General features: G+C 37.3%; 1 protein-coding gene and 1 pseudogene across 2 annotated transcripts; one reads left to right on the forward strand and one right to left on the reverse strand.

The window, feature by feature from the left end:
* Window positions 1-16,207: 16,207 nt before the first annotated feature.
* On the reverse strand, window positions 16,208-18,043 carry LOC104585835 (pantoate--beta-alanine ligase-like; annotated as a pseudogene). Its single transcript, XR_016082652.1, has 3 exons — window positions 17,055-18,043; window positions 16,792-16,923; window positions 16,208-16,587 (listed from the first exon to the last, which is right to left on the reverse strand). The product of XR_016082652.1 is annotated as a pantoate--beta-alanine ligase-like (transcript).
* Window positions 18,044-19,747: 1,704 nt separating this feature from the next.
* LOC104585852 (disease resistance protein RPP13-like) lies at window positions 19,748-21,190 on the forward strand. Its single transcript, XM_010242862.2, has one exon. The coding sequence runs from the start codon at window positions 19,748-19,750 to the stop codon at window positions 21,188-21,190; it is 1,443 nt and encodes a 480-aa protein (XP_010241164.2).
* Window positions 21,191-21,779: the final 589 nt, after the last annotated feature.

Here is a 21,779-nt window from a genome sequence, read left to right on the forward strand (position 1 = left end):
AAATTACTTAAGAAGATTGTGTCGAAGTCTAAGAGAGATTGGCATGAATGCTTGGATGAGGCCTTATGGGCATATCGGGCATCTTACCGGACTGCTACAAATGCAACTCCTTTTGTTTTAGTATATGGTGTAGAAGCTGTACTTCACCTAGAGAGACAAATGAACTCCCTAAGGATGACTATCCAAGAGGGAATTACAAAAGATGAGAGTGCAAAGCTACGACTAGCTAAGCTCGAGCACTAGATGAGAAGAGGTTAGAAGCTCAGCAAAGAATAGAGTGCTACCAAGCTCATTTGGCTCGTGCATTCAACAAGAAGATCCATCTCCACTCCTTTCAGAAAGGAGATCTTGTCCTTGTTGTTTGACGACCTATCGTTCTCTCACACCGTTTAGGAAAGAAATTTGACCTTAAATAGAATGGGCCTCACGTGGTGGAAGAAGTATACACTAATGGTGCTTATCTCCTTGTCACGCCAGAGGGTCTACGTCTTGGGCCTATTAATGGAAAGTACCTTAAGAGGTACTACTCCTAATCTTTTGCAATGTAACACTCCTGGCCTGCATGAGCCTAAACTGCGAATGGCAAAACAAAAAAAAAAAAAATACAAAGTCTTTTTCGTTGTAACACTCCTGGCCCGCACGAGCCTAAACTGTGAACGACAAAAACAAAAAAAAAATGTATTTTGTATTGTAATGCTCTTGGCCTGCATGATCCTAAACTATGAATGACAAAACAAATGTCAAATATGAGAATCTCTGTTAGAAGAAAAAGAAGGAAATATCAAGTCCTTTTCCAACATCATTTGACTACAATGTAGAAGTTGTTTCAGTTACAAGAAAAAGACCACTTTTTGGAATTTTACATAACTAAATACACTCTTACAAAGAGAAATGGATGCTTCTACAAATTGTGTTGTCACTTAACATTGACTTGCATCTCCTACTTGTTGGCTGCCTTCAATTGTTTCAACTTGTCATGTTGAGCTTTTCCACTACAAGTGCTTCACTATCTTCCTATTGCTTCTTGCTAGAGTATTGTCTTTGGAGGTTAAGGAAAAGTGTTGTTCCACTTGATTTTATTATTGCTCCTCTTTTCCTTGCCATTCCTCCTCAAAGGTACAAGACATTACATCAATTTGGGGTTTCTTGTTATCAATGGAAGACATCTCAATTGATCTTCACCCATTCATTCATGTGGGTAAAGATCTTCACAACAAGCTTCCTTAGAAAGGGTACGAAGAATCTTTTCCCTCCCATGTTAAAGGAATGCGTTCATCCCATATGATCTCATAGAAGTCAAACAAATTCTCTAGAATCAATAGAGGACTTTAGCACTATATGAATCATGACAACTCTATGTTGGAGAGGTAGAGATGAATCTAGAGAAATTAAAAAGCTGATACTATGAGATTAGCAAAGGATTGTTCCTCAGCATCACACATGCCCAACCATCAAATCATCAAGGAGAGAAATTATCATTGTTGTCTTTCAACACATCTTTTATGCCTTCATCAGGTTGAAAGAGCTACTCCTACTCAACTTTGTGTTGACAACAAGGACTTGTCAAAAGTTCATCAATAACAACCATAAGTGTGTTGATCATTCTGCAAGTAAAGTAGAGATATCACCCCTTTACAGTTAGGTCTTTAGGCTTTGTTAATCTTCTTTCTTGAGGCAATTTCTTCTTTGGCGGAGGGTGTACTAAAGATGGTGATGAAGCTTCAAAGCCAAATGAACCAAAAGAAGACATCACCTGCATAAGCAAAAGAGAAGTGTTAATACAATAAAAAAAATAAAAGTACATTACCTCGAAGAAGAGAAGGCTTCATGCATTAAGTCCTCTGGTGAAGAAGCTCTTTGCAAGCTACTCCCTAGATCCAAGAGACCTCAGACTCGAAAATCTACGAAGCTTTGGACCTAGGGACCCTGGATCATTGAAGGTCTACGAGGGCATGTGATTGATGAAGCTTTGCATGATGTGACTCTCTACTAAAGAAGCTCTATGCAAGCTAACCCTTAAATCCAAGAGACCCCAGTCCCAAAGTCTACAAAGCTCTAGACCTAGGGACCCCGGACCATTGAAAGTCTATGAGGGCCTACTACTGTTGAAGCTCCGCATGCTGTGACTCTCTGGTGAAGAAGCTCTATGCAAGTTAATCCTTAAATCCAAAAGACCATGGACCCAAAAGTCTACAAAGCTCTAGACTTGGGGACCCTGGACCATTGAAGGTCTGTGAGGGCCTGTTGCTGATGAAACCATACAAATGTACCATATGGTGAAACCCTAACTCAACATGTACTACGGAAGGACATTGATGCTGTGATACCTCAAGACAATGAAATCTTGCACCAAAAAAACCAATTCACGGGCCCTGCATACAGGATACAAGAAAAAAGTCAACTTTTCCTTAATTAAAGGGCTAATACATCTATTAGAGAGAGGATGAAGAAAATTCAATACGGTGATCATGCCACAAGCTGAATTTAACACCATTTAGATGGCAACATTGGTGCAATCGTTCATAATCTTGTTTCAGATCAAGAACTTAAGAGGTCAAAAGATTGACATGATCGCAACTGTTTATAGTAATTTCAACACAAAGGAACGCAGCGATTTTAGTACTCAATGGCATACGACGACAAGTTATACACAAGTTTGTCAAGTTTGTATTTTTAAGTGAAGCCTTGTATTCATATTTTGTCAAGAAGGAGAATTAAATAACAATGCTTTATGAGAAAGATCACGGAGCTTTAAGAAATTCACCAAGGATTAACTAATCATGGAATCTAAAGAACTCTGGTCAGGCCTCGTATGAGAACAGCATGAGTTAAAGTCTGTTGACATTGGTCAAAATTCTTCTCATGGGCTTTCATTGCAATTAACTCGCTTAATGCACTTTGACTATAAAAGATCTCAATCGTCATGTTCAAGTGGAGGACACAGTAGAGGTGTAAGAATGCCACCATAGCCATCTAGGTAGGAGCATTTGGGTGGAAAACAACACACAGAGATATAGCCATTCTCTAATATGAAGCCAGGATTGATTGCATGCATCAATTGGAAGAGCGATTAAAGATTCATGCATTGTGGCATTGCTGTTGAAGATGAGATGTATAAAATATAAAACAATTTGTGAACTTGGCTAAGAGTCTAGTCATGGGCGAAAATGCAAATGGGAAGGGGCATCTCATGAAAGGTGATTGGGTCAAGGTTCAAAGTATCGGAAACGCTATGTGTATCGGAAAGGCAAATTTAAGAGATATATCGAGATATGCATGGATACGGACGAAAAATTAAGATGCGCATGGAAACACGTGGAAATGCTATAAATACTCTAATAAATCAGAAATAAACATCAATATCACTAAATATAAGACATAAATGAGCTATTTATACATAAAAATAACACATTTTTGTGAGTTTTATGAAAAAACGTATTATAATCAATAAGCAGGAAGTTGGGAATAGAAACATACTATCTAATTATGGACATAATAGATCAAGTAATTATTTTTCATGTTTTACTCTAATTTTCTAAAAACTAAATAATTATTTATTTTTATTCAAATAATTATTTTGCATGTTTTATTCTAAAAATTAAATTAAAATTAAGAAAAGTAAATATATAACAAAAAATTGAATGGATTTATGGACATAATAGATGAAATAATTATTTTGCATATTTGATTATAAAAATTAAAAAAATATATCAATGTTTTAAAACACAGAGGCATTCCACTACCTAGAGGCGTGAAGCATAGTTCGGAATGCAAGAGGCATAAGCTTCCTTAAGAGGAGGAAGGAGGAAGGGGGGATTTCATTTTTTTTCTTTATCTTTAATATAAAACTTTTATATTAAGAAAAATAAAAATGCATAATAGTTGTTAAAAGGGGGGTCTTGTCAAAGCGGAGGCGAACGAGCGAACCCTGGGTCCACGTGATTATGGCTAAGGATCAATTGGGAGCATGCCTATCCCTCTGAATGCAGAATATCTCAAGATACTATATTCGAAGTTATCAACTTTGTTGCCTCATCAAGTCAAAGGGGAGTTTGATGAAAGATATTGTTCATGTAATCAAATCAACTGCAACTACCATTGTAGTATTGACACATGCATCACATTCCTAGAAGCCTCACTTCTCAAACTAGAAGTTCATCAAAATTACACCCAGCACTTGGATGTAATGGGAATAGGTTTCTCAAACTAGAAGCCTCGCTTCTCAAAGATTGGTCAGGTTCGATAATTACACCCAACACTTGTATTAAAAGCTTGTGATGAGAATCAAGAAATCTGAAATGTAATGGGAATAGGCATCCAACTATCCAACATCAAAATTGAACATCATCGAGGACATCGACTCTGTATTGAACTCTATCACCTCATCCTCGAGGGGGCATTTGTAGACATGTGAATTTTTTAAGCCAAATAAGTGGACTTAATTTACATGATAGCCCTCTCAAATTAATATGGGCCTTCATGGGCCCAAGGCTCAAGTCTACATAAATATGTCTTGCTGACCTAAGGATCCAAGTGTATTAAGTCCAATTTGGCCTATCTCCTATTGTAAGAGGGTGGTCCTATTGGTAAGACTACTAACTCCTATATAATGGTGCATGTATAGGAGTTAATGCTAATCCAACACCCCACTCACATGGATTGGTTAGCTAAGTGGGTTGAGGTGGCAGCCTTAATCCTTGGCTATAAATAGCCTTGACTAGAAAGAAAGAGGGTTCTTCCCCTTTTCGAGAATCACACTACAAGAAGCCTTTAGACACCAACACTTGAGGATTGTAAGAAACTACAAGCTCCTGCAAATTCCAATAACTCCAAGATCAAAAGAAAAAAAAATGGGGAGAGCTTCTTAGTTCTCTACAATTCACTTGGATTCATGCTCTCCAAAGAAGATCAAGCCACCACAAAAGGGCCCTTTTTAGAGAAGCATCCTTCATAGCCGATCAAGCACGAAACCCGGAGTGAAGAAATCTACATCAAATCTTCCAAAGCACCAAAATCAAGGAATCTACATCAACACTTTAAGAAGTACGAGAAACATGCCAGCGACTCTCATCTTCACCAAATCCGACCATTAATTAGAGGTTGCTCACGTCATCGAGCAAAAAATCAAAGAGAGTTCATTCCCTTGTTTATTTTTCTTTATTACAAATTTATTTTGTAATTTGTCTCCATATTTTGTGCTAATTGGAATAAACGAAATTTGTGTTAACGCTCCTACTCTCTTAGCTTTGGTTTATAGCCAAATCAAAACCTCTCTCTCTCTCTCTATCGTTATCCTTCAGCCTTTCTCCTGCTCCCTCTCTCGTTCTTTTTTTATTTTTCTTACAAACTTATACAATATTAATCAGATCGTATAAAAGAAATAAATGGACCAACCACTTGTACAATCAAGTTATAAATTTCTATCAAGTTGGTGTAAATTTCATAGCCAAGAGTTTCTTGAGAATTTTTATCGAATTGGTGTAATGATTTTTGAACCATACCAGGTTGGTCTCATGTTCTTTCATATGATCCGATTAATACCATATAATTGTGAGAAAATAAAGAAAGAGAATGAGAGAGGGAGTTGGAGAGAAATTATAGGAGGAGAGATCGACTGGGAAAGAGAATGAGAGAGATTGAGGGAGAACGATAAGTAGAGAGAGAAAGAAAGAGAGAAATTAATATAGAGAACGCAAATACAAAAACCAAAAACCATTTTTATTTATTTTCAAATCACACAGTCGTTGAGTAGAGAGAGACGACTATGAGAGTGAGAGAGAGAGAGAAAGGGAGTGGGAGAAAAACTAAAAACATTTTTTTTTAATTTTCTAATCACCCAACATTAAAGGGCAATTTTGGTATAAGCTTTTTGTTGTGTCTATCATGGATTAAGAATCCATGTTTGAAACAACACATAAGCCTTCGATGACATAGCAGGGGTTTTTATAATTTGAAATGTAGAGCTAGTTGTGAGAGTTTTGTTGGTTTTTGGACCAACATGTAGCCTAATTTTAAATGTATAGCGAGCTCTGACTATAATTTTCCTTAATTTAAAACTAATATGAAAGTAAAGTTATTTTCTTATCTAGATGGTGGGTCATTGATCCAACTTTTCAAAAACCCATGATGTCATAATTGAATAATAAATATATAAAAAAAGATACAACACCAAAGTGAAAATGTACAAAATTTTGTCGAAAACATTTGAGAACATTTCTATTGTTATATATTCATTATATTAAATAAAAATAATTGTTAATATAAAAGTTATTTTTATTTATGATAGAAATGAAATACAAAATTTAATAACAATAACAACAACAACAATAATAATAATTGTTATTTGCTACAAAAATTTTGTCAAAAATATTTGAGAACATTTCTAATGTTATATATTCATCATATTAAATAAAAAAAATTGTTAAGATAAAAGTTATTTTTATTTATAATAGAAATGGAATACACAATTTAATAATAACAACAACAACAACAACAACAACAACAATAATAATAATAATAATAATAATAATTGTTATTTGCTACAAGCATTTAAGTTTATTTTTAATCATATTGCTACTTTTTTTAATTTTCAATTTCTATCTTAACTATGATATATAAAAAATTTTCAAGTAATTAATATGAAGAAAAATTTCTCACGTGCATCACATAAGCTTAATTACTAGTATGTTTCAAAATTTCTCAATACCGTTGGTATTTTTTATGCAAAGCCCATCAGCACACCTCTATTTGCTACCTTTAGTGTGTTTGTTGTTGGTATTCCTTTTGTTGATGCTTAACTCTATTGTAAAATGATGGGTTCTCTTCAATACCTTTCTCCTACTAGGCCTGATGTGGTGTTCTTAATTAGTAAAGTTTGTCAATACATGCACTATTGTTTATGTATTACTCCATCAACCCTTGATTGTCTCTGCACCTCTTTGATGTTAATTGGGCTTATGATTCTGACGACCATAAATCTCAAAGTGGCTTCTGCACTTTTCTTAGAAATAATTTGATCTCTTTGTCGTCTAAGAAACAAAAGACTGTATCCAGATTGAGTAAATTTGAATATAGGTCCTTTGTTGTAGATGCCTCAAACCTTGGTGTGAATTCATTCTCTTATATAAGAACTTGGCTTCACCTTGTGCACTACACCTACACTATTCTATGCCTCAAACCTGAGCACGACGTTACTTGTAGCTAATACAGTTCTTGGTCAAAACATATGTAAATAGACATACATTTTGCTTGAGATCATGTTACCAAATGCAATATGGTGGTCTAGTTTGTAGCTTCAATTGATCAGTTGGCAGATAGCAGGGGTGGCCACGAGGCAAGTTTCTCACAAGCTATTTGAGCTCAGCTTGGCTCGGTTTAAACTGAGTTTCGAGCCAAGCTCGTGTCCAATGAAGCCCGACTCGTGAGCCTAATCAAGCCTAGTATAATAAATAAATAATTTTTATTATACATACATATAAACATTTATATATAATAAATAATTTTAATTATATATAATATTTTTATTTTTTATGTATAATAGTAAATACTTTGTATAATTTTTATTTTTTTGTTGTAAAATAAAATAATTTTATAATTATGTATGTATGTATAATAATAAATAATTTTTATAATTCTTAATCTTTTGTATGTAAGATAAAAAAAAATATTTTTATATGTATAATTTTATTTTTTAGAAAAAGCTTGGCTTACAGTTGAACTCAAACTGAGTTGAGCTCGAATTTGCGAACTTTTGAACCAAGTCGAGCTCAAGTTCAAGCTCAAGCCTAGCACAATTTCTATGAGCTGAGCTCAAATATTCAAATATTCGGCTCGGCTTGGCTCAAACCCATCCCTAGCAAATGGACATACAAAGGCTCTTAATCATTGTCATTTTGAATGATTGAGATCCAAGTTAAACATGGTCAACCCACGTTTACCTTGAGGAGGGATAATAGCCTATGTTGGAGTGTGTTACAACTCTACTTTGTTTTGTGACTACTCTGTTTTGTTGTCCACATTAACATCTCATTTCTTCATCAATTGCCATAGTTTAGTTAAAGTTCTATTGAATTCTAGTTGATTTCAATCTCTTGTATTATAAATACATGTTCAAATTACACCAATAATGTTATCGATTCACTTCGCCTCTTCTTGGCTTTTAGTGTTGGAAAGGGAAGGTGTTCGCACAACGGAAGCAACAACACAATGTAATAAACACAATAAACCTTTCCCACTTGAATGAACCTTGAGGAGTAAAAAATATACGGTAGACCAAATATCCTGACAATAGGTAATGCTAAGAAGACATCAAAATAAATAGGCAAGGGAACACACAATTTTTAATGTGGAAAACCTCCTCAATGTGAGGAGTAAAAACCACGGGACCTAGTCCAGTAAAATCTCCACTATAAAGATATAATAAGTACAGCAAAGTGTCTCCAGACAAAAAGGATTAACCACAAGCCCCTACTCACAATCAACTAGTGAAAATCACCAAAAACAGTCCAAATAACCCACAATAGGGTACAAACAACCCAACCAAAAGAGACGAAGAAACGAAAAGCTGACCGTACAAATTAAAGCTCACGATGTCAAGAACAATATACTGAAAAATCATCAAAAACAAAGCACAAACGACCACCCGATTTGATGAAGAAAGTGAGCAAAAATCTTCTCCCGTTGAAGGTTGAAGACACGGCACGCATGCTAGAAAGAAGAAAAAAAAAAGATTTCGTGAGATAGGTTTTTTTTTAGGTTCCTTTTTTTATATATATTAAAGGGTTGTGGGCCCCCACTTGAGGACCCACAACAAACTACCCCTCCGACTCAAGTGGAGGCAAATGCCAAACCGGCAATCAAACGACAAGCTTCAAACTTTCCTCTTGGCAGAGTCTTTGTCAACATGTCTGAACCATTATCATTTGTTTGAATCTTTTCAAGTTCTATCAACTTAGAGTCCAGAACATCCCGTATCTAATGATACCACACATCAATATGTTTAGATCTACTGTGAAAAGTAGGATTCTTGCCAAGATGGATAGCACTCTGACTATCACAATATAAGACATACCTCTGTTGAGTGAAACCAAGTTCATGCACAAACCTTTTCATCCAAAGCAATTCCTTACATGCTTCAATAATAGCAATGAATTCAGCATTAGTCATAGACAATGCAACACACTTCTGCAACCTAGACTGTCAGGCCACAACTCCCCCTGCAAAGGTAATCAAATAGCCAGAAGTAGACTTTCTAGAATCGACATCCCCAGCCATGTTTGAATCTATATAACTGCAAAGAATAGGCTTCCCAATTCCAAAACAGAGTTTTAAACTAGAAATACCCCAGAGATATTTCAATATCCACTTCACAGCAGTCCAACGTTTTCTACCTGGATTGGTTAGAAAACGACTAACAACAGCAACTGCATGAGCTATATCAGGCCTTATGCAAACCATTGCATACATTAAACTTCCTACTGCAGATGCATAACGAATACGTTGCATGTCTTCTTTTTCTTTATCACTAGAAGGAGCTTTTCTAGTACTAAGCTTAAAGTGTAAAGCAAGAGGTGTACTTACCACTTTAGCTTTATCCATATGAAACCGCTGAAGTATTTTCTCAATATACTTCTTTTGAGATAACCACAACTCATTGGCCTCTCTGTCACGAGTAATCTGCATGCCAAGTATATGTTTTGCTGGTTTCAAGTCTTTCATTGCAAAAGACTTACTAAGCTCATTTTTCAACCTGTCAATTCTAAAACAATTATGACCAACAATCAACATGTCATCAACATAGAATAATAAAATGATGAAGTCATTATCAGAAAACTTTTGCACAAAAACACAATGGTCAGAGGTAGTTTTCTTGAATCCCTGTTGGATCATAACAGACTCTAACTTCTTGAACCATTGCCTCGGGGCTTGTTTTAACCCATATAGACTTTTCTTCAATCTGTAGACATAATCTTCTTTACCCTTCACCACGAAACCTTCTGGTTGCTCCCTGTAAATTTCCTCCTCCAAATCACCGTGAAGGAAAGCAATTTTTACATCCATCTGCTCAACCTCTAAATCAAGACTGGCTGTCAAACCAAGAACAACTCGGATAGAAGACATTTTGACAACAGGCGAGAAAATCTCCTCAAAGTCGATTCTTTTTTTCTAATGATAGCCTTTAACAACTAATCTAGCTTTGTATCGTGGATTAGAAGTATTCTGCTCAGTTTTTAACCTGTAAACCAATCGATTTTGCAAAGCTTTCCTGTCCTTAGGCAACTTGACCAACTCAAAAGTATAGTTGTCAACCAAATATTTCATCTCATCATTCATAGCGGCAACCCATTCTTTCTTGTGCTTAGACACCATAGCCTCTTTGTAGCATTCAGGTTCTCTCCCATCAATGAGAAGCACATATTCATTAGACGAATAGTGAGTAAAGGGAATATGCTGTCTAGAAGACCTTCTAAGTGGGGCAACAGGTTCACCAATAGCACCACTGGCAGAAGCATCAATATCATCAGCAACATCATCATCATTATCCTCAACCAAATCATCATGAATATGATTTTGGCCATCATCACGATTACCAAACTCAGCTACACTGGGCATATGTGTCTCAGGAACTGGATTAAGATCAACCAGCCCATCAGTACTCGAAGACTCTGATTTCTCTGCCTTATCAATATCCTCAATGGTCTGATCCTCCATAAAAATAACATCACGACTTCTTACAAGCTTCTTTTCAACTGGATCGTACAATCTATAGCCGAATTCATCATGACCATAGCCAATGAAGATACACTATCTTGTCTTGACATCTAATTTGGACCTTTCATCTTTTGGCACATGCACAAATGCTTTACAGCCAAAGATACGTAAGTGGTCATAGAACACATCTTTTCCGTATCACACCCTGTCAGGAACATCAGCCTGCAAAGCAACAACATGAGATAAATTAATAACATGTGCAACAGTATATAAAACCTCACCCCAAAAAGATCCAGGCAACTTTGCTTTTGAAAGCAAACATCTAACTCTCTCCATCAATGTCCTATTCATCCTCTCTGCCAGGCGATTAAGCTGAGAAGTCTTAGGGGGCATCTTCTAGTGTCTAATACCCTGTTGCCTGCAGTACTCATCAAACGGTCCACAATATTCACCACCATTATCAGTGTGAATACATTTCAGTTTCTTCCCTGTTTCCCTCTCAACAGAAACCTGAAATTGTTTAAAGACACCAAGTACCTGGTCTTTACTCTTCAAGACATAAACCCAAAGTTATCTTGAATGATCATCAATAAAAGTAACAAAATAAAGTACACCACCAAACGTTTTTGTCTTATCGGACCACAGAGATCTGAATGCACCAACTCAAGCAACTCTGATTTCCTAGAGGGAGGATGGCTCTTGAAAGAGACTCTATTTTGTTTCCCAGCCAAGCAGTGAGCACACTTTTCTAACCTTGCACCTTTGAAACTTGAAAGTAGATTCTTCCTGGCCAAACAATCAAGTCCCTTCTCATTGATGTGGCTAAGTCTCTTATGCCATAACTCTGACGAGTTATCACACTCAACTGCATTCACACCATCAATGGAAACTGAAGTCTTGGTCCAGTACAGACCAGAACACTTCTTTCCACGTGCCACAACCAAAGAACCTTTAGAGAGTTTCCACTATCCATTACCAAAGGTACTAACATAACCATCATCATCAAGAACACTGGTAGAAATCAGATGCAAACGAATGTCTGGTGCATGTCTGACATTTTTCAAAATCAATTTAGTCCCATTATTTGTTTCTAGACAAATAGTGCCAATGCCAATCACCTTTGACAAACCATTATTACCCATCTTTAAAACCCCATATTCACCCGGAGTATAAGATGTGAAAAAATCATTTCTCGATATAACATGAAAACAGACACCATTGTCAACAACCCAACTTGTCTCATCACAAGCAACATTAATCAAATTCTCATCACAAACAATCATAAGATCACCTGCAGTGGTGGTGGCAACACGATCATCATTGTCATTATCTTTATTTTGTTGCTTACATTTGTTACCTTTATTGTCCTTCTTCAGTTGAAAACAAAATCTTTTGATATGTCCATTTTTACCTCAATAGTTGCATTCAAGGTTTTTGTACTTAGACCTTGATTTGCTTTTAGCCTTACTTTTACCTCTACTACCTTGTCCTTGGTCTCTATCATTGCTTCTCCCCTGTTTTCAGTAATCAAAACCTCTAACTGAGAAGAGGATGCCTGCTGAGTTCGTTGTTTGACTTCTTCATTCAAAACAACAGTTTTTATATATTCCAAGGTCACTACACCACCAGGAGTAGAACTGGACAAAGTCACACGCAAATTTTCCCAAAAGTCAGGTAAAATATTAAGCAACCAAAGTCCCAAAATTTCACCTTCAAATTTAATATCCATGTTGGACAATTAATCAAAGCACCCCTGAAATTCACTTATGTGATCAGAAATAGGAGTACCTTCCTTGTACCTCAAATTCATAGCCTATTTCAGCAAAAATAATTTATTGTTCCCAGATTTAGAGGCATACAAAGTCTCAAGCTTATCTCACAAGGTTCTGGCATGTGAATCATTAGTAATATGATTCAAAACATTATCATCTACCCATTGTCGAATAAAGCCACAGACCATCTCATGCTCAAAAGCCCATTCTTCATCAGATTTATTTTCAGGTTTTTGAGTAGAAAAAACTGGTAAATGTAACTTTTTCACAAATAGTAGATCCTTCATTTTTCCTCTCCACTTGTGGTAATTGATGCCATTCAAACTAATCATTCTACCATAATTAGGCCCCATCATTCAATCAAACAAATCCACAAACAAATAACCTAGCTCTGATACCAGTTGTTGGAAAGGGAAGGTGTTCGTACAACGGAAGCAACAACACAATGTAATAAACACAATAAACCTTTCCCGCTTGAATGAACCTTGAGGAGTAAAAAATATATGGTAGACCAAATATCCTGACAATAGGTAATGCTAAGAAGACATCAAAATAAATAGGCAAGGGAACACACAATTTTTAACGTGGAAAACCTCCTCAATGTAAGGAGTAAAAACCACGGGACCTAGTCCAGTAAAATCTCCAGACAAAAAGGATTCACCACAAGCCCCTACTCACAATCAACTAGTGAAAATCACCAAAAACAGTCCAAATAACCCACAATAAGGTACAAACAGCCCAACCAAAAGAGACGAAGAAACGAAAATCTGACCATACAGATTAAATCCCACGATGTCAGGAACAATATACTGAAAAATCATCAAAAATGAAGCACAAACGACCACCCGATTTGATGAAGAAAGTGAGCAAAAATCTTCTCTTGTTGAAGGTTGAAGACGCGGCACGCACACATGCTGGAAATAAGAAAAAAAAAAGATTTCGTGAGATAGGTTTTTTTTTATTCCTTTTTTATATATATATATTAAAGGGTTGTGGGCCCCCACTTGAGGAGGACCCACAACATTTAGTACGTGACTTTAATGTGCTCTTGCTTGATGATCTTCCTACTCTCGTTAAGGATTGAATGTCACATGCACATTGTCTAACATGAACCTCATAGAACTTCTATCATAGTCTTTGAGTCTCCCTCAATGATGGCTCAGCTGCATCTTAAAGACTTGTGTTGCTGCCAAGGATGGGACCGAGGGAAACAAGGTAAATCCGCTTCCTATGGCCGAGGCCAATGTGTTCAACCTGAGAGTAAGAGAATACGTCAGAGGCCCCGGATGCTATCCTAGGGGCGGAAACTCCGACGATCAAGTTAGTCAAACGTATGAGAGGGCTTGGACGAGGCCTAAGAAGAGTGCTTAGACGAGATCACTCGAGAGCTAATGAGTGGTTAACAGCGGACGGCCAGGATTGCATCCGGCACCATCCTGGGCCTTGCCACCTGCGCCTACATCAACTTGGTTAGTTTATGGGCTTCCAAGTCTGCTCTCATTTCTGATATTATGATTGGTGATATTCCTATCGGACCTGCTATAAATCTTGTGCAATCCCTTTATTTAGGACCCTGTTATCCTCCAACGGCCCTAAGCTTTTACCACTCTTTCCCAAAAGTTGTCTTTACCTTACAGGTTTCTTCAAATTTTCCGAATAATTAATAAGTTCTGCTTTTCTAATTCCTAAGCCACCATTGCTTTTGTGCATGCAGACATTATTCCATTTCTCTAAGCAGAACGGTTTCTTGTCATTCTTATTACTCTATTAGAATTTCTTTTGCAATTTGTCTATTTTTCTTGTGGTGTGTTTAGGAAATTGGAATATGCTCATGTTCCCAATTCTGGACTTTAGCATAGTGACCCACCCGCAATAGATAGGGTTTTACTCCGCCATCCTTCCAATTTGCTTTTTACTTTTTCTACACACTCATAGAAGGATTCCTTGTTTAAGATGGGGGCGCCTAAGTGTTTTTGCCTTCCAATTTGCTTTGGAATTTTCATTTTCTTCTCAATAATTTTTGAAATTTAAGATGAAAATTCTTGGAGAAAAATAAAGCCGACTTATGTGGTAGTTTGGTTTCTGTCCTGAGGCTCTTGCATGTTTATCAATGGACACAAGGTATGTTCAAGTCCAATTAAAAAACTCAGGGAATGTTTAAGTCAATTTGTGAAAATCCAGGGTATGTTTTAAGTCATTTACCCTTCTGTTTTCTTTTTTTCTTCTGTTATCTAGATTCCATTGCTGAGTCTAAAGTTTTTCACCCAGAATTTTAACATTGCTTTCTGTGGTCTAATAAATAAATGAAACCACAATGGTGGTCTCTGTCAATGATTCAACTCCCATGGATCCTAGAGAGGAGGCTATCACAACTTATCAAAACACATGTTGCAAGACTTATGAACTCTTGCTTTTTTCTATGCTTTACCAATGCTGAGAACAATATGAATGCATTGTGCTGCTCTTTGATAACTGCAGAATGTGGGACGATGTCCAGCTAAGATGGCTTCTTGATGAGGGTACTAGTCAAGCAATATGTGAGTTTCTAGTTGTGTGGTATAGCAACTGAGGATAAGTTGTCCTGGAAGCTTGATGGATTGAGTGGATTTACAGTTGGATCTGTGGGCACCTGCTTATAACATGACAGCAGTCCTCTCTAATATTTGGGTTCAATCCACTCAGAGCACTAGCCTGGTAACTAGCAGTCCAAAGATGTTGCTTTAATGCCTCTGTCTTCTGAAATACCTGAATTGGATTCAGGTTATTCCATGAAAAATCTACCATTTTACCTTTTCGGGTTTTCCATATTAACCAAAATATATATAGATGAGAAGTTGCAGTTTCATCACTTTATTATGTCTGAGTATTGGACATCTTCAAGAAAGGTCTTGAATAGATTGATAAGAAAGGTGATTTTATCACCTAATCTCCACACCAGCTGAGCGCCAAACCATAACATTCTTGCAAATTTGCACTGATCAGTGAACAGATAGGTGAGTAGTACTTTCTCTCTTAAACACGACATAATTTGTCCATCTGCCAGTATACCAGTAAATTCTCTTGATCTTTCAACCAAGTAAAAGTGAATAGGTATGAAATTTTATTTATCAGAAATGCTCCTATTGTTGATCCCCCAGTTGACTGTAGATCACTAATTATGACGATCTAAATTAGCTATTTCATGTGTTTGCATTGATCAAGAGGGAGACACTTCATGGCTGCAGCTGCCTCATCAGTAGTCAATAACTCCATAAACAATACAAGTGTGGGGAGTGGGGACTGCAGGAAGAACTTAAACTAGGAGCAGAATTATATCTTATAAGGGCAATGATTCTTGGAGATTGACAGAATGTGATCAAGCTGAAGGAATGATAGTAAAAGACCAGCAAGCACCTTGGGAGTATGAACCGCTTACTGATGAAGTAAACAAGTCAAGTCACAATGTTCAAACCAGTGGTAATTTTTACGCATAAAGATAACTGTTTGAATCAGAAGTTTTCTGCTATAAGCAAGAATGTAAATTTAAGCTCAAACACCAGAAGGATGCACTGAACTTTCTGGAAAACACTTAGCAAACATAGATTGAGGGTTAACCCATTGTATCTGTCGCTTCGAGGGTTAACCCAAAGTGATTATCAAGAAACTTATTCTTCTCTAGAAAACACTTAGCAAACATAAACTGAAAAAGGAGATGCTTAAGAAAGTTTAATAATCAAAGAACGATGAAAATAACGTGATTGTAGATGGCATTTTATTCAGTAAACATGGGGAAAGGAACATAAGAGTTAAAATTTATTTCCACATTTGGTTTGAAATGTTTCAAAAGAAAGGAAGAATAAATACCTATGTACTAAAATTTTGTAAGGTTCTAAGCAGAGATTGAGGATCCAAAGTTTTGTGAATCAAGTTATGGTTCCATACAGAACTTTAAGCATATATTCTAACCTGATAGCTTGTGCTGTAACTTGAAAGGAAGATGACCTTTATATTATACACTGATCTCTATATCGTCGATCAGCCTAACCTTACCAAACCAGGCAGCAATGCAAAATACAATAGGCTTCTTAATCTCTTCAACTGCTTCTAGACTCTCCTGGTCCTCAATCTGCAAACAGAGGATTACATGAAAAAAATAAAATACTCTGCTGATTACTAATAATTTCTATATGTTTTCCATATTAGTTGGTCATGTATCTTTCTTAATTCTCAAAAAAAATTCTAGCAAAGTGAAACAAAAAAGAACTTGATTCTTATTGTACAACTATGTACTAACTTCATGAGAAAATACAGGCATGTGTGGAAACCATACCTCAGCATAATCAATTTTACCACCAGATTCAGATATTTCTTGCATGACTGAATTTATCAATTCTTTGCATGAAACTTGACCAGTTTGTACAGCAAATTTAGCTCTTGATAATGACTTGTTGATGGGTAAAGACTGCATGACATAGACAATTGGGAAACATTTTATGGCATTAAGCTTCTTGTCTAAGAGATGAGTTACTCCATGAAGCAAGGATATTGTAAAAACAATTGAGAAGCTTCAAACATGTAAGCATTACAGTAAACAGATGTAACTTTTGAAGTACCCCAAATAACATGTGTAGGACCATTGCTAATTTAATTTTTCTGATGAAGCTATAAAACCAGCTGCAAAATTTGCAATATTACCATTCTACGGATGATTCGCTACTGCTGATAATCCTTCTTCCCAAAGATGGCTATATCAGGTTCCACAATATTGAACAATTTGGTCACAACAGTGGCAACGCCCCTGAAGAAAATTGGCCTCCTCTTTCCACACATTCCCTTCTCCAACCTCTCAACTCTAACCCATGTCTCATGCCCAGATTGTCTCTCCTCAATGCACGACACTGCTGATCCCTCTCCTCTCGTTTCTTTGTCATCTCTACTGCTGCAACTATTGCTACTGCCATTTTTTCCTGATTCATCTCCATTGGTTCCATAGTCATATAGGTTTTGAGGGTGAAACACAACATAAACCCCACCAGACAGTGACCTGAGCTTCTCGATATCGCCTTGGAAATCAGATGGGTATGTTGCCAAATCTTCAGATGGAGCGAACTGACCAGGGTTGGCATAGATTGAGACCACAATTAGGTCGCTGTGTTTCTGAGCTTCCTTGACGAGTGAAATGTGGCCTTGGTGGAGGTAACCCATTGTAGGGACTAAGCCAATGGACTTGCCTTGGGCTCTCATGGACCTTGACCACTTCCTCATAGCATCCTTGTCTGTGATGATCTCAGGGTCTCTCTTTGCCATTGAACTACTGCAGTTCGGGAATCTGCAGATGCTTCTTCCTTCTCTTTCTTCTTCCTCTTTGGGTTTCTTTTTGTGTAGGATTTAGTTTTGAGTTTGGTTTGCTTGGGTTCGTGTTGATCACCAAGAAACAGGAAAAATAGGGTAAGAAGGTATTGGAACGTAGATGGATTGAAAACTGAGACGGGGGCATGGAGGCGGGTGGGCGTAAATGCTTTCACAGAATCACAGTTCACAGTTGGGTCATGGGTGGCTGTTGGAATTTTGGGGCTGCAAACGGATCGGGTCAAACAAATAACGGTATAGGTAGATCCAAATCAATCAAAGAACGTTGGCTAATATCTATGAGAAGATCATCCCACCTAACTATTCAACTCTTTGGGTAGGAGTGAGGTGGTTTAACCATTAACCAATTGGAAATTGCCCGTCTAAATAATTAAAAAAAAAAAAGAAAATAATTGTAAACTACGAATTATGGTGATTTCTAAAATGCTATCATTTTTAGTTAATGTCCACCATGTAACAAGTCACCCACTATTTACATGATAGTGTAGAGAATTAACAACCCACTTTATTTGAAAGTTTTTTTCTGGATTTTTGGTTTGAGTCAAGAAACTACATTGAATTTAGTTGGTTGCTAAAAGATCTGAGGTAGTTTCTTAACCTGGGCCCCCATCGTGTGTCACCTTTTTCTGAATTGGAGGCCAGACTGTCACCTTTTCTGCCTTGATATCCACCGTCCGATCTCCCAGTGTTATCCAATGCATGGAATTATCTTGTTATCCTTTGCATGATTTTCGCTAGATGATGCATGATCCTCCCTACTGTGAGCTGTTGCTGGTTGGTGAGCTGGCCCTGTCACTGGGTGGTGAGCTGGCCCTCCATCAAATACAAGACTTGTTCCTTTCATCCTCAGAGTATTTGCTCAAGGAATAGCAAACATTAGTTCCTTGATGAATAAGGAATGCTCAAGCACACGGCTTATGGAAGGAGTCAACTTCCCTAAAGAGCTCATAGGATGATTAGTCACTTGAGAGAAAAGAACTTGATTGTTGAGCAGTGACAACTTGAAATAAAAATTACTATTCTGATTTTGGTTTTTCAACCAACCGAGAGAGAGAGAGAGTTGACTCAATAAACAAAGACCTATGGCTCAGTAAACAAAAGACCTATGATTGACTCAGTAAACAAAAGAGCTATGAGATGTTCTGCACCATGCAAGAAAGTCAACCATGTGGGTGTTGAGGCAGAGAAATGGTAGCCATGTTTGAAGTGTTTACATATTTGGAGAAGGCTCTCATCTATCTGATTCACCATCTTTGAGAAAGGAGGGGAGATGGCTGAACTTAATGTTTCCTTTCTTCTATGCAGACTTTCTGACATGCTTGCCAAAGAAGCAGGTATTCCTCATGTTGTACATGAGCAAATAGAGACAATTGAAGGAGAATTGAAACAACTTCAAGTGTTTCTGAAAGATGTGGAGGCAAAACAGAGAGATGAGGGTATGGAAAATTGGTTGAGGAATGTGATGGATTTTTCTCACCGTGTAGAGGATGTTATTGACACCTTCCTCATTGAGAAGTACAAAAATCCTAGTAATGGCCACAAGGAGTTCTGCAAGAAGATGGAACTGATCACAGTTGAGATTCAGAAGATCTTGAAGCGAAGACCAGCTTGTGTTTTTGGAGATACAAGCTCTGAAGCAGAGCTCATCAGCGAAGCATTGAGAGATAGAATAAGGTCTGCCATTCTTTATGAAGAGCAAGCTGTTGTTGGTTTGGATGAGGATGTGAAGAGACTGCTTGCACGATTGATCCATCCAGATAAACAACTTTCTGTGGTCTCCATAGTTGGCATGGGCGGTTCAGGTAAGACTACTCTTGCTAAGAGAATCTACCGTCATGATGATGTCGAGAGTCATTTTGAATGCCGTGCTTGGGTATGTCTCTCAAAAATATAAAGGGAGAGAGCTCTTAGTGAACATGGCATGGCAAATTTCAGAACCCATGAGAGAAACATATGAGATGATGAGTCAGAAAGATTTGGAGGCAAATCTCTCTGAGTTCTTGCAGGAGAAAAGGTACTTGATAGTCCTAGATGATGTATGGGACAATCAAGTATGGGATGAACTGAAAGGCGCTCTGCCATGTGGGATGAAGGGAAGCAGAATATTGATCACTACTCGTAATAAGGCCACGGCTTTATATATTGATCCAAATAGCAATCCTCATGACTTGCGCTTATTAGACAAGGAGAAAAGCTGGGAATTGCTTTATAAGAAGATATTCATGACCAGAAAAACTAATTTGGATGTGGCAAAGATGAAGCAGTTGGGGATAAACATTGTGGCAAGATATGAAGGCCTGCCCCTTGCATTGGTTGAAATAGGAGAGCTCTTGGCAAGGGAAGAAAAGTCACAAATTGATCTACTGAAAGTGCTTCAAAGTGAAAATCATAATCTCAGTCGATTCCCAGAACGATGTTTACAGACACTAGCTTTGAGTTATTACCAGTTACCCAATCACTTGAAATGGTGCTTTTTGTATTGCAGTATCTTTCCAGCCAACTATGAGATCCCCACACAGAAGTTGCTGAGGCTGTGGATAGCTGAGGGGTTTATTCATCCAAGTGATGGAAGGACACAGCAGGAGGTTGCAGAGGAATACTTAGAGCAGCTGCATCACAGGAGCTTGATTCAATCTGTAAATCTGAGATCAGATGGGAGTATTAAATCATGCCGTGTCCCTCAATTTCTGCTAGAGGTTGCCGTGTTAAATGCCAAGAAAGCCAATTTTCTTGACTTTTACACAGGCCTTGATTGTGAGTGCCCAACCGAAGCTCGCCGAGTTGGTATTCATTCTGCCATTATTCCTCCAATATTCTCAATTTCTGGCCTCCGGACTGTATTGCTCTTTGGAAAGTATACAGATATTCTTGAAATTAGTAAGCTGGATTGCATTGGAGATCTTCAATTGATCAGAGTCTTGGATCTTGAGTGTGTACAGCTTTCAGAGGTGCCGCATGCAATTGGGAAACTCATCCATCTAAGGTACTTGGGGTTGAAGCAGACATGCCTAAAAGATGTCTCATCGGTGATCGGCAAGCTCCAAAACCTACAAATTCTGGATATTGGATATAATTCCATTGAAGTGCTTCCACCAACCATATTTGACCTGCAGAGCTTACAAGTCCTAGATGCAAGGTGTAACCAAATAAAGGAGCTTCCATTGACAATCTCCAAACTTTGCAACCTGAAAACACTTGATATAAGGTGTAACCAAATAAAGGAGCTTCCATTAACAATGCCTGAAATTCGTAACCTACAAACTCTAGATGTAAGGCGAAACTTCATTACTATCATATCTAGCAAGATTGCGACAAGGGTAAGACAACTATATATGGATCAGGGAGTGACAATTTGGTAATAGCACATCAATCAGTAAAGAAACATCCAAACCAGACTGGTGGTACAGGTTGGTAACTGGAAGACTTAGAAGGCCGGTTGCAGAAGCAGATCAAGTCTTGAGTTTCATATTTCCTAAGTTTAAATGGCCCTATAAGAGTAGAAATAAGAAGTATTTCTTTACCTGAATGCACTACAAATTAGAGCTATTTTGATGCTTCCAAGAACAACACAAGGGAGATGACTGGTGCAAAATTCAGACACATATCCATGTAGTTCTAGTGAAGCTCTAGTTTCTAGGTAAGCAGATTTGAGTAATTTCATCCTATTTGATAATTTGTTTGTGTTTGTGGTTTGATGCTTCTGTTCAGTTATTTCTTTTCGGTTGTGCTCATATTTGATGTGTTTTAGACCATCCTCTCTATTCAATATAGGTTATGAGTTCCCATAAGATTTTGAAGCTTCAGAAGATCTGATTCTGTTGTCATCAATTATTTCATTTCATATTTTGTCTTTATGCTTGTCTACATTGAGAGAATCTTCTATACTGTATCCTGCCTTCTGGTTCTGTGCCTAGTATCAGGGCATTAAGAAACATCTTTCTATAGCAC

This window comes from Nelumbo nucifera, chromosome 1 (assembly GCF_055504915.1).
Source record: "Nelumbo nucifera cultivar China Antique chromosome 1, China Antique-T2T, whole genome shotgun sequence".
NCBI lineage: Eukaryota > Viridiplantae > Streptophyta > Magnoliopsida > Proteales > Nelumbonaceae > Nelumbo > Nelumbo nucifera.

What these genes read in the sequence shown, in the direction of transcription:
- LOC104585852 (XM_010242862.2), top strand. Translation starts at nt 19,748, where the DNA reads ATGGCATGGCAAATTTCAGAACCCATGAGAGAAACATATGAGATGATG.